Source organism: Rhineura floridana, chromosome 10, assembly GCF_030035675.1.
Source record: "Rhineura floridana isolate rRhiFlo1 chromosome 10, rRhiFlo1.hap2, whole genome shotgun sequence".
NCBI classification, from domain to species: Eukaryota; Metazoa; Chordata; class Lepidosauria; order Squamata; family Rhineuridae; genus Rhineura; species Rhineura floridana.
This window is the reverse complement of record NC_084489.1, coordinates 61727398-61741395: the sequence shown is the minus strand read 5'-3', so window position 1 is coordinate 61741395 and position 13998 is coordinate 61727398. Positions and strand designations below refer to the sequence as shown.

Below are 13998 nucleotides of genomic sequence, written 5' to 3'. Positions count from 1 at the left end.
GCTGTTAATTGACATAAAATGTCAAATTATCAAAAAGACAAATGGGGTGGTGGTACTTTAGATACTCTCCAGTTTATTGTGTCATGACTTCCTGTGAGCAAAACCTATGAAATTAAAAAGTTAAAGGAAAACATATATATTATGGAAAACCTACAGGCTTGTAGCCAGATCCTTAGTTGACTTAGTAGTAAGCAAGTACTGTTACAAGAAATGAACCTACTTCCAAAAGCATGTTTTTAGGAATACATAATTGTCATTTTATGAACAGCAAAAACTGCAATTACATTATTTCAACACTCTATAGCTTATACACATTAGTAAAACAACATTACAAAGGCTTCAGATGCAAAGAAAAGAGTACTATACCTTGGACTTTAGCTCTTTAAATAATTATTACATATATCTGTCCATGTAACATTGCACAGATAGTAAACTGAATAAACTCAACATTTAAAGATGAGTGGGCTCTTTCCCATCAGTTATTTCCACCATGTATACAGCAGTCATACAAAAAACAGCCAGATCTCCCCTTTGTTACCAACAGGCAAGTTTGCAATGTGTCTTTTGGGATAGACCCCCCTTTTAGAACTTAACATTTAGATGAATATGCTTTTCTTAACATGTAATAAAAACTGAAGCCTACTTCCATTTCATGGGGAGGGGAAAAATAGTTTGAAAAGTACCTTCAGTTTGGCATCGGGGTTGAGGATCATCTGAGCCAAGTGAGCAATTGCCCCCGCATCCACAACCGTCTGTGCTAACTCGGGAGAATGCTTTGAAACATCACTAAGCGCAGAAGCAGCAATCCTTCTCAAAGCAATCTCTGGCTCCTGGATACACAGTACTAAGAGGGGAATGGCTCCAGCATCCACCACAGCCTGTGACAGTTCTGTTGGTCCAATGAAAGTAATTAAGCGAGTATGGGTGACTGACCCTTGTGCAAGCCATTTTTCACCCTGACAGATACAGCAGGAGGGGGAGAGCAGAGGGTGTACTTCAGTGCCTTGACATCTGCATTTCAAATCAGCCCTCCTAGTTTCATAAACCATGTGGACCAATCTTTGGCTGAAAAGAATACAGGTCAATAGATGGACCTTCATTTACATACGCATTTGAGGTGGATTAGGCTGAAATGGTTTGTTACCCTGTGTGCGTGTGTGTGCGCGCGCATGAGTGTTTAAAAAGAGTAAGCAGATGTCAGCTGTTTAAGCCCTGACTGTTGGGGCACTGATCAATAGGCAAGCAGTTTTTGCACAGCTAACAATAAAGAAAAGCCAAAATGCCAAAACGTGTCCCTTTCTCCCACAAAGCTAATTTAGATGGCATTAATCCGCATTCAGATAAGAAGCAGAAAACAACATGTGTAATATGCACCAATTTTTTAAAAAATCTACATATACTAGTATATTCCACCACAAAATCTGGCTTGCTAATATTGGACATCAAAATGCATTCTTTTTTAAGAGCACATTCTTCATCAGTAAACTACCAATAATAGTCTTTCCCTACATTAAATCTCACTGCTACAGACAGTTGCATTAAGCTGCCATGGCCAGTTGCTTGCTTCTTAACCCAAGAACCCACAATTAACTGATATAGTGAGTGTACTGTTATAGCAGAAATTCATTACCCTCCTTCCACATATTTGTCATTAGCTTCAGTACTGAAGTAGAAAATTACGGGATAGCAAATGCATGGATTACAACAAGGACTATTTTTGGAGATGATGAAAAATGAACACAAACCCCATTAATTTCAAATGGGCTATTATAGGTTCTTAAATAAGGTTTTGTTAGGTCTTCTCCTTGTTATGCACATACTCTCTTATCTTTAACATTTAACCTGCCTTACACTGCCATGGCAACAAATAGCTGTTGTAATTCAAGGATTCAACTTTGATTTTGCATTTACAGTCCATCAATCAAAGCCTTCTGTGGAACTTTTTTAATCACAGTGTTATACCCACTAACTTGGATTCTCCACTGGTATGCTTCCTCATGCCATAATTTATATATATTATTATTATATAGATAGCTGTTAAGGAGCAGTGTTCAGCCAAAATGTTCCCATCCTCCACATTAGAAGCAGGATTTGACAGAGCTAAATCTAAATGATTTGGGGAGCTATATAATTTAACATTCTGGTAATCTGCAGTTCTGAAAATTGATAGATTTTACCTCACTCTTAGATTGTCTTGGTTTTTGCAATTTATATTGTAATGGCAATTGGTTATAATCAATACAAATCTGACTGGTTATATAGATAGCACCTTAATGCACTTTGCACCTAGGCTCACACAGAATATTTTTAATTTATTGTTAAATTTAGTGGACCACAGATGCTGCTTTTATGGGCTGAAGCATCAGAACCTATTGAACTGTACTTAGGATCGTACTTAACATATAATATGTAGATTTTTCAACATGACCTCCTCCCCAAATCTGTTTTATTCACAGCACACCAGGCTAAAATGGGCTCCTTCTAGGAGGAAGGGCAAGACATAAATAAAATAAATAAAATTGTAACGGGTGCATGTGCTGTGTGCTAACTGTGCATTTCTGGGAAAGTCTTCTCCTACCTCCTTTTCCAAAATTTGTATGATACTGCAAAAGATGCATATTTATTTGTTTTTATAGAGTAAGCTTAGTGAAAAATGCAACATCACAAATAGCCTATCATAGTCTATAGCCCTGAGACTTAACAATGAAATTCCATCCCAATGGACTCGAAGCTGGTAAGGAAAATGGATCAATAAAGTAAAACATTCTACTGAAATATTTTTCCCCACTTCTTTGAAACCACATTTTACAGAACAAGGAGAAAAGTGGGTTGGGAACCTAAATGCGATAAGCTATACAACCACAACAAAATTGAACAATCCAAACAAAAACCTAAGTATTAAGCCAACTTGTGGATAAAAAAAATATAATGAATGCACCTTAATTCAGAATTAAACGTTTAAAAAGGCTCCTGCTGGGAGGAAGGGTAGGATACAAATCAAATAAATAAATAAATAAATAAAAAGCAGTGTATAGTTTAAAGTTCCTTCTGTTTACTTCCTAATTTGAATGGCACTGTCATGAATCTTCCATAATGTACAAAGTTGAGAGTGTGTGTGTAAAAGCTCATTTTCCCTTTCTCAGAAAAGGAATCTTATATAGCTTATTTTTAAATTATCGCACTCCAGAAAGAGCACTTAGCCCTTTTCCTCCAACACCCACAACTTGGATGAAGACAAGATAATTACAGCATAGGAAAAGGAACTTTTAAAAGAGAATCAGGCTCTGGGAATAAATTCTAGATGAGAGGAAAGACACAGAAAGGTTCCTTACAAAGAATGTGAATTTTAAATAACAGGAGTAGATAGAAGACCTGTGTGAGGAGATACGATGGAGATATACATATTATATAAAACAGCTTGCAGCATTCCCTCTAATAGTGAACTTGGGTGGTCAAACGCCTATCAGCTTGGAAGCAAAATGGGTTCACCTAAAAGTAAGGCAGTAATTTCTACGTACTCAAAGAACTCCCTGGATCATTTAACATCGACATGAAATTGAGCTTTCAGTGTCATCGGCCCAGTTCTCTGGAATGCTCTGCCAACAGAGATTCAGCAGGCATCTTCTGTTTTAACTTTTAAGCACCTGCTGAAAACGTTTCTGTTGCTTATGCAGGCAATTAAGATACTCTTTTGGCAGCAGTTGACCTTTGTTTTTATTGTACTTTTAATGTTTTTATTCTATGGTGGGTTTTTTTTGTAGAGCACTTTGATGTTTTTAATGAAATAGCAGCATACAAATATTTTTATAAATAAATAAAAGTTAAAAGGTTAAAAAAACCCAAACCAATATGGCCTGATAAAGATCTATGAGCTTCCAGGATGCACAAAATATTGATGCGTCAGCTGAGGAAAAAACAGTAACCTGGAGATGAGGAAGGGAAACAAGAAGGGACTTGCATGTTCAAGCTCCTAAGAGTTTATAGTAAAAATCTTGGAGGGGGCAGTTTAGGGCTGGGATAATGTTCTTCCCTTCCCTTTCTCTGAAAATCCACCCACTGCTATATAAAGCTCAAGTCTGGAGTTTGCAGTCAACCCTAAACCTGATCCCATCAATGTTATATAGCATGATAGGGAAGGCTTCGAAGTGGTGGAAAGAAAAAAAATTATCCATTTTTCAACTTTTCCTCCTGAAATTCTCCCTGCTTTCCCTGAACAAGGTTGCTATTCTAGACTGGCTGAACATGAGCACTCCTCAGTAGGTGGGGATACATTTGTTGCAGGTTCCACTGACTTTATTGCATTAGCAAAACTGGGGCCATCTTGAATTGAACTTCCATCTTGCCTGCTAAGCATTAGGTCAGGAGATTAGGAATACAATTGTCTAGATGCATATAGGAAATCTCTTAACACCCATTATGAAGATCTTCCTTTGAACTCCAAGATGAGGATTCTAACACTACTAATTGTGCTGATCAGATTTCTGTTAGCTTTCCTGATTTTTACCTGTAACCATCTGCATACCAATCACCTATTGTTAATAGAGGCACTTCAAACAACTGTTTTGTGTTTTGGCTACACTCTGGCAAAGTCTGATGTCATTCGGAGTCAAAGACTGTCATCCTTATGAGAGGGAGGATTCCCTGATCGGCTGTGTGGTCAGTTTTGTATGCTGTGTATTACTGTTTCCATGGACACAGGTTCTCTGCGTGTCTGAATGTAGGATTGCTTCATGAAGGGAAAAGAAACATTCCTCTCTAGAAGCATGCTCTGGTAATTTACGAATTCTGTAACAAGTATTTTGCCCTGTCTTCTAGCCTTTACCATCAAAACTAGGACAGCGTACATGATAGAATCCTATTCAACGTTTCTTTTATTTTCCTATATGCCTGGTTTTCCTTAAATAAACCTTACTCTCTTTCCCACCCACCCTTTTTAAGCAATTCATTGTTTTGCCTCTGGTTTAGTCAGAAGCTCTGACAAGTAAGCTTCCTGTCATTTGGAAAACAGATTAATTCTGATAATATAGGAGAGGATTTGAAAAATATGGCCAGGGATATATGTATAATTCTACACTAAAAAAATAAATAAATCACTTAGTCATTTATGGTTTCTAAATGTACTTAACAAGAGTTGGCAAGTCCGATCCACAATAGATTCGTAAATACCAATGTTTATGAATGCTTGCTAGCTATTAGCATATTGTGCTACACAGTGCGGACTCCAGCTTTGGGGTGCCCTTGGGCAAGATACCTTCAGTAGGCCACCTCCCTGAGTAGGCCCACCTCCTCCTTGCTTCCATCTCCAGTGCCCACTAACATGCTCTCTCCCCTTGGGCCCAATCCACACAACCACCCAGTGGGAAAGCACAAAGCAAGTGGAGGTTGCTGCTCCATCTCCTCACTCTTGTATCTGCATACTTGAGAAGGGCAGGGGAACAGCAGCAGCAGCAGGACCAGGAAGCTCCAGGAATCTGTACTGGGTCCCTGCAAGGGGTATGGGCCTCAGCAAGTGCCCAATGATGCCAATGATGCAAAATGCTCTTTACAAGCCCTGACAATCAACCAATTGTCTGCATGGGCACCCGACACCACTGCGATGTCAGGGAAATGACAGGTTAACCTGGCACCCCCACCTGTCAAATTTGGCCTGCAGGGGATAGGGAAGATAAGGATCTGGCCTGGCAGCTGGATTCAGTTCACCAACCACCATGGTCACAGTGGCCTAGAGACTACATATCAGTGCAGTCCTAGCCATGTCTACCAAGAAAGAAGTCCTACTGAATTCAATGGGGCTTACTTTCAGGTACATGGGGTTAGAATTGCAGTCTAAATTAGCATTTAAAGAGGTGCTCAAATTATAAAGGGGGAGCTAGCCCCATGCTTTTCTGATCGCTACAGTTCTGATCCTTAGCTACAGTTTATAAATTCTACAGCGAAGAACTATGAGTTGGTTACAAGTGGGACAATTAGGAAGTAGGGCTTGTGGATTTATTACTGCCCCCTTTAAGCCCCCCAAATCGAAGCACTGATTTATGGAGCGCTTTTTGAGCGTTCCAATAATTTAGCATACATGAACTCAGTAATCCTTCCAACAACCTTGTAAGATAGGTCAGCACTATTATCCCCATATTCATGGACTGCCTGCAAGTCGACCCTGACTTATGGCAACCCTATGAATAGGGTTTTCATGGTAAGCGGTATTCAGAGGTGGTTTACCATTGCCTTCCTCTGAGGCTGAGAGGCAGTGACTGGCCCAAAGTCACCCAGTGAGCTTCATGGCTGTGTGGGGATTCGAACCCTGGTCTCCCAGGTCATAGTCCAACACTATAGACCACTACACCACTCTGGCTCTCCCCCATATTCATAGGAGAGGCAAAATTTGAACTAGAGACTCCCTAGTTCACAGCTCAGTCTCTTGCCATTATGCTATATTAGCTCTTCTCTGCTGATACCATATTTGACACATGCTGTCCCATGACACTATTGTGGATATTGCATAGCCCAATACCTGTTTATTTGGAGACATTGGAGCAGGGACCATGTTATGTCTGTGTTCTCTGTGACAGGTATCACAATGTTAGCATGAAAAACATTCTAAAACATTAAGAATACTCTTACCTGCATTGTGTCTTGCTATATAGCCAAGGGCCCAGGATGCGGCTTCCTTTACTCCTGGGTCAAAATCCTCCAAGCAGATAACCAACGTATCTAGTGCTCCACAATCAACTATTGCCTGGGCTAGCTGAGGAGAATGTTTCCCAACTGCTCGCAATACAAATGCAGCTGCTTTCTTGTAAAATCGCTACAGAAATATCAGGGAGAGGAGAACACAGTGCAATTATCTGAGGTTTCAGGTTGGTGGTTACAAGTCAGTAATTAATACATAAAATAATTTTAGACAAGTTGAGTGATTTGTTCCTATTACACTCGGGCATAAGGCCAAGCTAAGGGGCTTGTTACATATTTTTCACAGTGAAAATATATAGGAAGGGAATATATTTGGGGAAGGGCCATTGGCCAGTTCTGGAGCATCTGCTTTGCATGCGAAAGGTCCCAGGTTCAATCTCCGGGAACTCCAGGTAACGCTGGGAGAGGCTCCTGGCTGAAATCCTGGAGAGCCGCTGCCAGTCAGTGTAAACAATACTGAGTTTGATGGACCAACAATCTGAGTCAGTATAAGGCAGCTTCCTATGTAGGAATTTTATAGCATGCTCTTGAGAGGTCTCTGGATCTATATAGCAGATAAGAAAGTAGGTCTTTCAACTTCCTATCAGATTAGGAAACCTAAGGCAAGGAGTGCAACCCTGCTTCCCAACACTCTACAGTGTGGTTCTCCCCATAGAAGTCAAGCAGAACTTCCACCACAACAACCACAGGCATGTCAGTATACTCCATTACCGCCAAGTAATATACCCCAAGCACAAACTCTTCTATGGTTTGCAAGGAACTATCCAACAGCCTGTTTGTTCTCAGATCCCATCTATAAGTTCAGGTCATAAAGATGAATGAACTGCTGGTTTGAAATAACGTGTGTGTGTGGGAGGGTATTTTTAAAGGAACACAGAGATTATCAGGAGTCAGAACAGCAGTTCTTTCTTTCCATGTATCTAAAATAATGGGCAATGTGGGCCACAAGTCCTGTCCAGGCAAGGGCTCACTCTACACAATTCTACCTTTATGTTGGGGTCTCCACATGGAGAGCCTGTGGCACTCGTCACTTTAGCTATGTGATAGAGGGGAGGGGTGTGAGTGCTCATTTCTCTACCATGCAAAGGGATCGGCCCACTGGGTTATGCCTGCATGAGGACAGAGTCAAAGCTGATTTCCCTTTTACAATCTTTAATCATTCTGCTGTATTGGAAATCTGTGTAGTAAAAGGTGCATGCACACAAAAGAGATGAGAATGACTGCGATGATGGGACCCACTTTAGAGATCATGAGGGTGGAACCAGGAAATGGCAATTTTTCTAGATTTGATTAAAACAGACTGGAACAGTGTGATTTTGGGGTTGTGGTAAGCCTTAGCAGCTCAGCAGCACCCCTGAAATGATCTGTTTGGCTGATGTCCAGGCACACATATTGCAGAGGATTGTGCAACGCTCACTTATGAGAGAGAGAGAGAGAGACTATCTAAACAAGGATCCTATTTTTAAAAATAATGAGGAAATACCCCAAGGATGGTCAGTGTGAATAGTCCTTGATCTTGAAACAAGGAGGAAAAAAGTCAGCAGTTGCTGTATGCCACACACCAATAATACTATAAAAATTGGCTATGTTGCAAAATGTTTATGGTTGCTCAGAGAACAACAGTTTAAGAGTGCTAGCACAATTATTAGCAAGTACTTGTATGCGCATCAGAGCATGCATGCTATTACTTTCAAATAATTATGTATTAAGCAGGAGGCCGTATTTCGAAGACTTTTTAATATCTGTGGGTAAAATCTGCAGGGAGGTCCATAAATGTTATTCCCATTCATTTCACTGGTGCCTGCACAGTGAAATTCCCAAAGGACTGTATCCATTATTATTATTCAAAATGAACTACTACTGAAATAATACACATTACAAATGGTCATGGACCCAGGGGCTGATGTCATTGCGCCAACATGATGCTTCACACACTCAGAAGCCAGCTCAGAGAGAAAATAAGTTAACCAAATTTCACACCAGTGCTAAGCCACATTTTATGTACAATCATGTAGAAATGCCTGGTTAACACCCAAACACAAGTTGCTGGGACTGAGGTGAAGTCTGCGCACTCCCCCCCCCCGAGAAAGTGTTGTCAGATAGGGATTTTTAGTCTCACTGGCTATCTGTCTTCCTAAGGAACCATTTATCCAAGTAGCAAGCAGAAGAAAAGACTCATTGGATGAGTGTTTGAAACCCCACGGCGGGCGAAAATTAGCATTTTTTTTAAAAAAAGGAAAGTTTTACTTACAGAGAAACAGAATAAAATATAAAATCAGACACAAGGAAATGCACAGAAAAGCAGCACATAAACGTAGCTGAAACATTGCTGGGAGTGTGCTGCATTTCATTCTAAAGTATCCTTGGTCCCAAAGGAAGTTATCAATTCATTGACAGGAAAGTGTAGTTAATCAGAAAGCAAAACAAGACTCTCCCTCAGATATGGGAAGCTGGATTCGAAAGAGATATCATTTTTGCCCAAAAAAGGGGGAGATGTTTATTTAAAAGAGAAGAGAGCTGGAATGAACAGGATTGCTTTGTAAGTGGAAGAAGGGGGTAGATGAAAAGATGAAAGACTGTACAGGCAAGACAAAGATTGCCAGTGATTTTAAAAGATGCGGCATCAATCACCAAGCTACAACCTGCAAATCCTAATGAGGAGTGGGCCTTACCACCGCAACCTGGTGCCCTCCAGCTGTTGTTGTACTATAGCTCCTACAAACCCTGATAGGCCATGCTGTCTAGGCCATGATGTCTTGGACCAATGGGAGTTGAAGTGCAACAACATCTGGAGGGTGCCAGGTTGGGAAAGACTGTACAAGGTTTTGAAGTCCCCTTTCTGCCACCTTCCCTTAGTTGGTCTTTTAAAAACAGAAACGACCAGAGGACTTCTCTACTTTGGCAATCCAATGCAACATTAGCAATATGTTATACATGCCATATATGTTATACACTATTGCATGTTATAGCACAAACATGTAGATCAAAACTACATAATAAAATCTATTATTAGTGTGCGTGTGCACACACACACACACACACACACGGTGCTACCCAAGCACACATTTGATATTATAGTGCTATGGATTTCTAGAATCTCATGAGTTGTGGTATCATCTATGCTACAAAATTGAGTCTACGTGCATTTATAGACCGTCATTGTTAACAACTGGTATCAACTAATTATTGGCAGAGTTTTTCTGATTATTTCCTTTATAAAGCAGTCTGCTCCGTGCCATCACTTCATTAAACAGTTCAGGAAATAAAATTACCAGTAATATTTTTCAGCTAATGAAGTAAGAATAAAATCTTTTTTTAAAAGAGTCATTAAATCACAATTATGGACACCTTCTATCGAGAGAGACCTATCAAGAGAGATCAATGCACTTACCATGTATGTTGTGGCAATGACAAAACATGAATCTAAAGAGCCTTATTAAATATCTAATTAAGACAGAAGATTTTTATTACAAGATATAATGCATACAACCTATAAAATATACATAAAATAGGCACATATTAAATATAAATATAAGGCAGAAGTTAACCCCATTTGGCAGTGAGAAAAGACTTGTTTAAGAAAATAATTCCTTACATTCTGTTCAGCCAATGAATACACGAGCTGTGGAAGAATATCACCCTTAACTACAGCTTCTGCCAGGTCATCGTTATAATTGGCAAGTCTCCCAAGGGCCAAAGCAGCTGTCTGTTGAATATTTGGAACCACATCCAATAGGAGCGGCCTCAGCAGAGCCATTACACCTGAGTTATGAGAAAGTAGGAGGGAAAGCCCACACAGTAATTAGAGAAACAACTCAAATGCTACTTTTAAAAAAGGGAGGGGGGAAGAAAATAAACCACATTGAATGCTAACGTGAAGACAGACTGCTGCAGCAGTAATCCTAAACTCTGCATTATCCATAAAAACCCATTCCTGCCTATTAGAGGAACACACATTTCACCAGTCCAAAGCGAGGTGATCAGTGGCATTGCTAAGTATTGGAACGAGTCAGGACCAAGCCTACCATGGCATATATTTTCATAAAATTTGCAGATGCTACTTTATATGCATAGATGCAAACTGAAGGTCTCTGAGCAAGTGAAGATGGTGAGTGGGTGGGATCTGACCAGCATGGCACTATGCAGCAAGCTCAACAGCCCTGTTGACAAGGAAAAAAATATGTTTCAAAAAAAGGAGGGAGAAGACACAGGAGATCTGATCCCCAATGCAAAAGAACCAGGGCTGCGGTTCCTCTGGGCCATCCCCTAACCATGTGCCTGCACTTGACAGATAAATATAAAATATCTCAATATTTATAAATCCCCAAAACTAAATATAAAAAAGACTTGGCAGCCAAATAATAATCAATAAAGCAAGCTATTGGGAGTGAGGGAGGGCAGGCATGAAGTAAAAGCCTTTCTGAAAATTAAAGTGTTCACATGTTTTCTAAAACCTTCCTAATGTCAAGTAGAGCCTGGTTGCTACCCTGCTCCTAATCCCAGAAGAAAATACTTCCTTCGAAGGAACCTTGAACAAGCCTCTCAAGAGGAATGGAGATGCATGGGTTTCTAGCCCTCATGTGGGTATGCTTATGAAAAAGCTTGTGTATAATGGTAGAATCTCTCAGAGAGGAGCTGAGTGCTGTAGGCTTCCTATAGGCATCTGGTTGCTCACTATGAGAACAGGATGCTGGACTAGATGGGCTTCTGGCCTGATCCAGCAGGGCTCTTCTTATGTTCTTATGAGCAGGACTTCCTGTGGTCATGGATTCACTGATCGGCAAAGTTCCTTGTCTCTCCTCATTGCTACCAAGGATGGGTGACCATGAAAGAGAGCAATAATCACCAGCTATGGACACAAATTTGTACTGTTAAATAATGAAGCTAATTTTCTGAGACAGCTCACAGTGATCCTATATTAATGCATCTTCTTGATATTGTACTAATGCAGTTGGCCAGACAAAGCGGATCCTCTGATGGTATTCTTGACTCTTGTAGCATCTTCAAAGCCTCATGTAAATACAAGACCTTGCTAGCTGAACTCCATACATTTATTACCTTCATGGGGAGGGTAAACAAACAAACACCACCACTTGGTCCAATTTTTTTGTCCCAAGAACAACATCTAACCAATCCTATTCCTAGGAAAGCTTTCATGTTTTTAGTTTAGGTACCTTTGCAATGAATAAGTTATAGGTGCAGCTATTTCTCTATGTTAAGGAGGCTGGTCCATTAGGGCAAGTGGGGCACTGCCCTACCAACTTCAGTCTGCCCTCTGCCAGCCCCCACCTGCCACAACCAGTTCAGAGGGTGGGACCGGCAATCAGCTCCTCCTCCTTAGTCATTTAAGTGTTGCCCCTTACAGAACTCAGCAGGGAGGAGGAAGAGGACAAAACCAGAACTAGTTAGGTCTGCCCATCACTGGCTCTGGCTCCACCTTCTGTTGGCCTCCTGCCTTACACCTTATCAGTCTCAATGGGCACCAGCTGCTGCTGCTTTTACCTCACTGTTTCCAGGCAGCTTAATCAAGCAGCATATTCTTGTGCTGGTCCATCTCCTGGAATATGAGCCTTTTCATAAGATGACTCCTTCTATAAAATGGCTGAGCCCTGGTCCAGACTTCTGCCAGCAGACTGATGATGGCTAACATCATAACAGAAGCAGGGGGAGGGGAAAATGTATGCAACATATGAAAATATATGCAAATGTCCTTATTTGCATTCCCTATATAAGTCCCAGGATTCTGTTTTTCTTGGCCCAAACCTGGAATACCTCGGCACACAAATTCTCTCCTTTTTATGCTCAGAATACACACAGCCCTGAATAAGCCATTAACAATACTTTGCATCTGTCTTCACAGTGAAGATGTAAGGCAGATCCTTGTGCCTGAACTAATTTTCTCAAGAAGGCAGTGTGAGGAACTGAGACTAATAGTGGTGACTAGATACAAAATTCTAGGCTTTATTTGCAAACTAAAAACTGACAAATCACTAGGTCCAGATGGCAGTTGAAGTGCAACAACATCTGGAGAGTGCCAGGTTGGGAAAGACTGTAAAACTGCTGATTTTCTAACAAACATATGTGACTTGTCCCTAAGATCAGCCTCTAGACCTGAGGACGGAAAATGAACAATTACAGGCCAGTTAGCTTAATGCTTGTTCCATGAAAACTAGTGGAAAGCACTGTTAAAGACAGAATGACCAAGCATATAGAAGATCAAGTCTTGGTGAAGCAAAAAGCTACGTCCTGTCTCACCAACATTTTAGAATTTTCTGAAAGTGTCAACAAGCATATAGATAGAGGTGATCCAGGTGACACTTTCAAAAAGCTATTGACAGAGTAGCTCACCAAAAATTCCTGAGTAAGCTTAGCACTTGTGTGATAAGAAGACAGGAACACGAAGCAGAAAGTAGGAATAAATTGACAGTTCTCTCAATGGAGGAATGTCGAAAGTGGAGTCCCCCAAATATAGATATTGAGAACTGTGCTTTTGAACATGTTCATAAATAATCTAGAGCTGGTGGTGAGCAGTGAGGTAGCTAAGTTTGCTGAAGGTACCAAATTGTCCAGAGCGGTTAAAACTGAAAGGAGTTATGAGCTCCAAAAAGATTTCTCCCAACTGGATGAATAAGCAGTAAAATGGCAAATGCAGTTCAATGTAACCAAATATGAAGTGTTGCATATTGGGGCAAAAACTCCTAATTGCACATATACACTAATGGGGTCTCAACTAGAAACAAGACCTTGGGGACACAGTGGATAGTTCAATTAAAATGTTGAGCCAGTGTGCGTAGCAGCTGTGAAAAGGTGAAAATACCTGTTGTAGATAATTAGGAAAGGGATCACAAATCTATGGTACAGCCACACTTGGAATACTGTGTACAGTTCCAGACGCCACACCTCAAAAAGGATATTTCAAAGCTGGAAACGGTTCAGAAAAGGGCAATTAAAATGACCAAGGGGCTGGAGCAACTCCCCTCTGAAGAAAGGTTACAACATTCTGGGCTTTTTAGCTTAGAGAAAAAGCAAGTAAGGGGGGACATGACAGAGGTGCATAAAGTTATGCATAATGTGGAGAAAGTGGATAGGAAGAAGTTTTTCTCCATCTCTTATAAGACTAGAGCCTGGGACCTGAACGCTAGAAGATTCAGGACAGACAAAAGAAAGCAGTTTCACACACAGCACATAGTTAAAGTATGGAATTTGTTCCCACAATATGTAGTGATAGCCACCAACTTGGTACAGCTTTAAAAAAAGAATTAGACAAATTCGTGGAGGATAAGGCTGTTAATGGCTACTAGCTATGATAGC

General features: G+C 40.5%; 1 protein-coding gene across 9 annotated transcripts in view; it reads right to left on the bottom strand.

The window, feature by feature from the left end:
* Positions 1-13998, bottom strand: part of SPAG6 (sperm associated antigen 6) — a 71629-nt gene that overhangs the window by 37190 nt on the left and 20441 nt on the right. For 7 of the 9 annotated variants that reach the window (XM_061587037.1, XM_061587039.1, XM_061587035.1 and 4 more), the window contains 3 exons: positions 10283-10449; positions 6619-6802; positions 684-889 (listed from right to left, as the gene is read on the bottom strand). In XM_061587037.1, coding sequence (XP_061443021.1) covers positions 684-889; positions 6619-6802; positions 10283-10444 — 552 coding nt within the window. In that variant the 5' untranslated portion in view covers positions 10445-10449. Of the gene's footprint in view, positions 1-683; positions 890-6618; positions 6803-10282; positions 10450-10712; positions 10735-13998 lie in introns of those variants that run through there. The other 2 variants (XM_061587038.1, XM_061587040.1) reach the window with 2 other exon arrangements.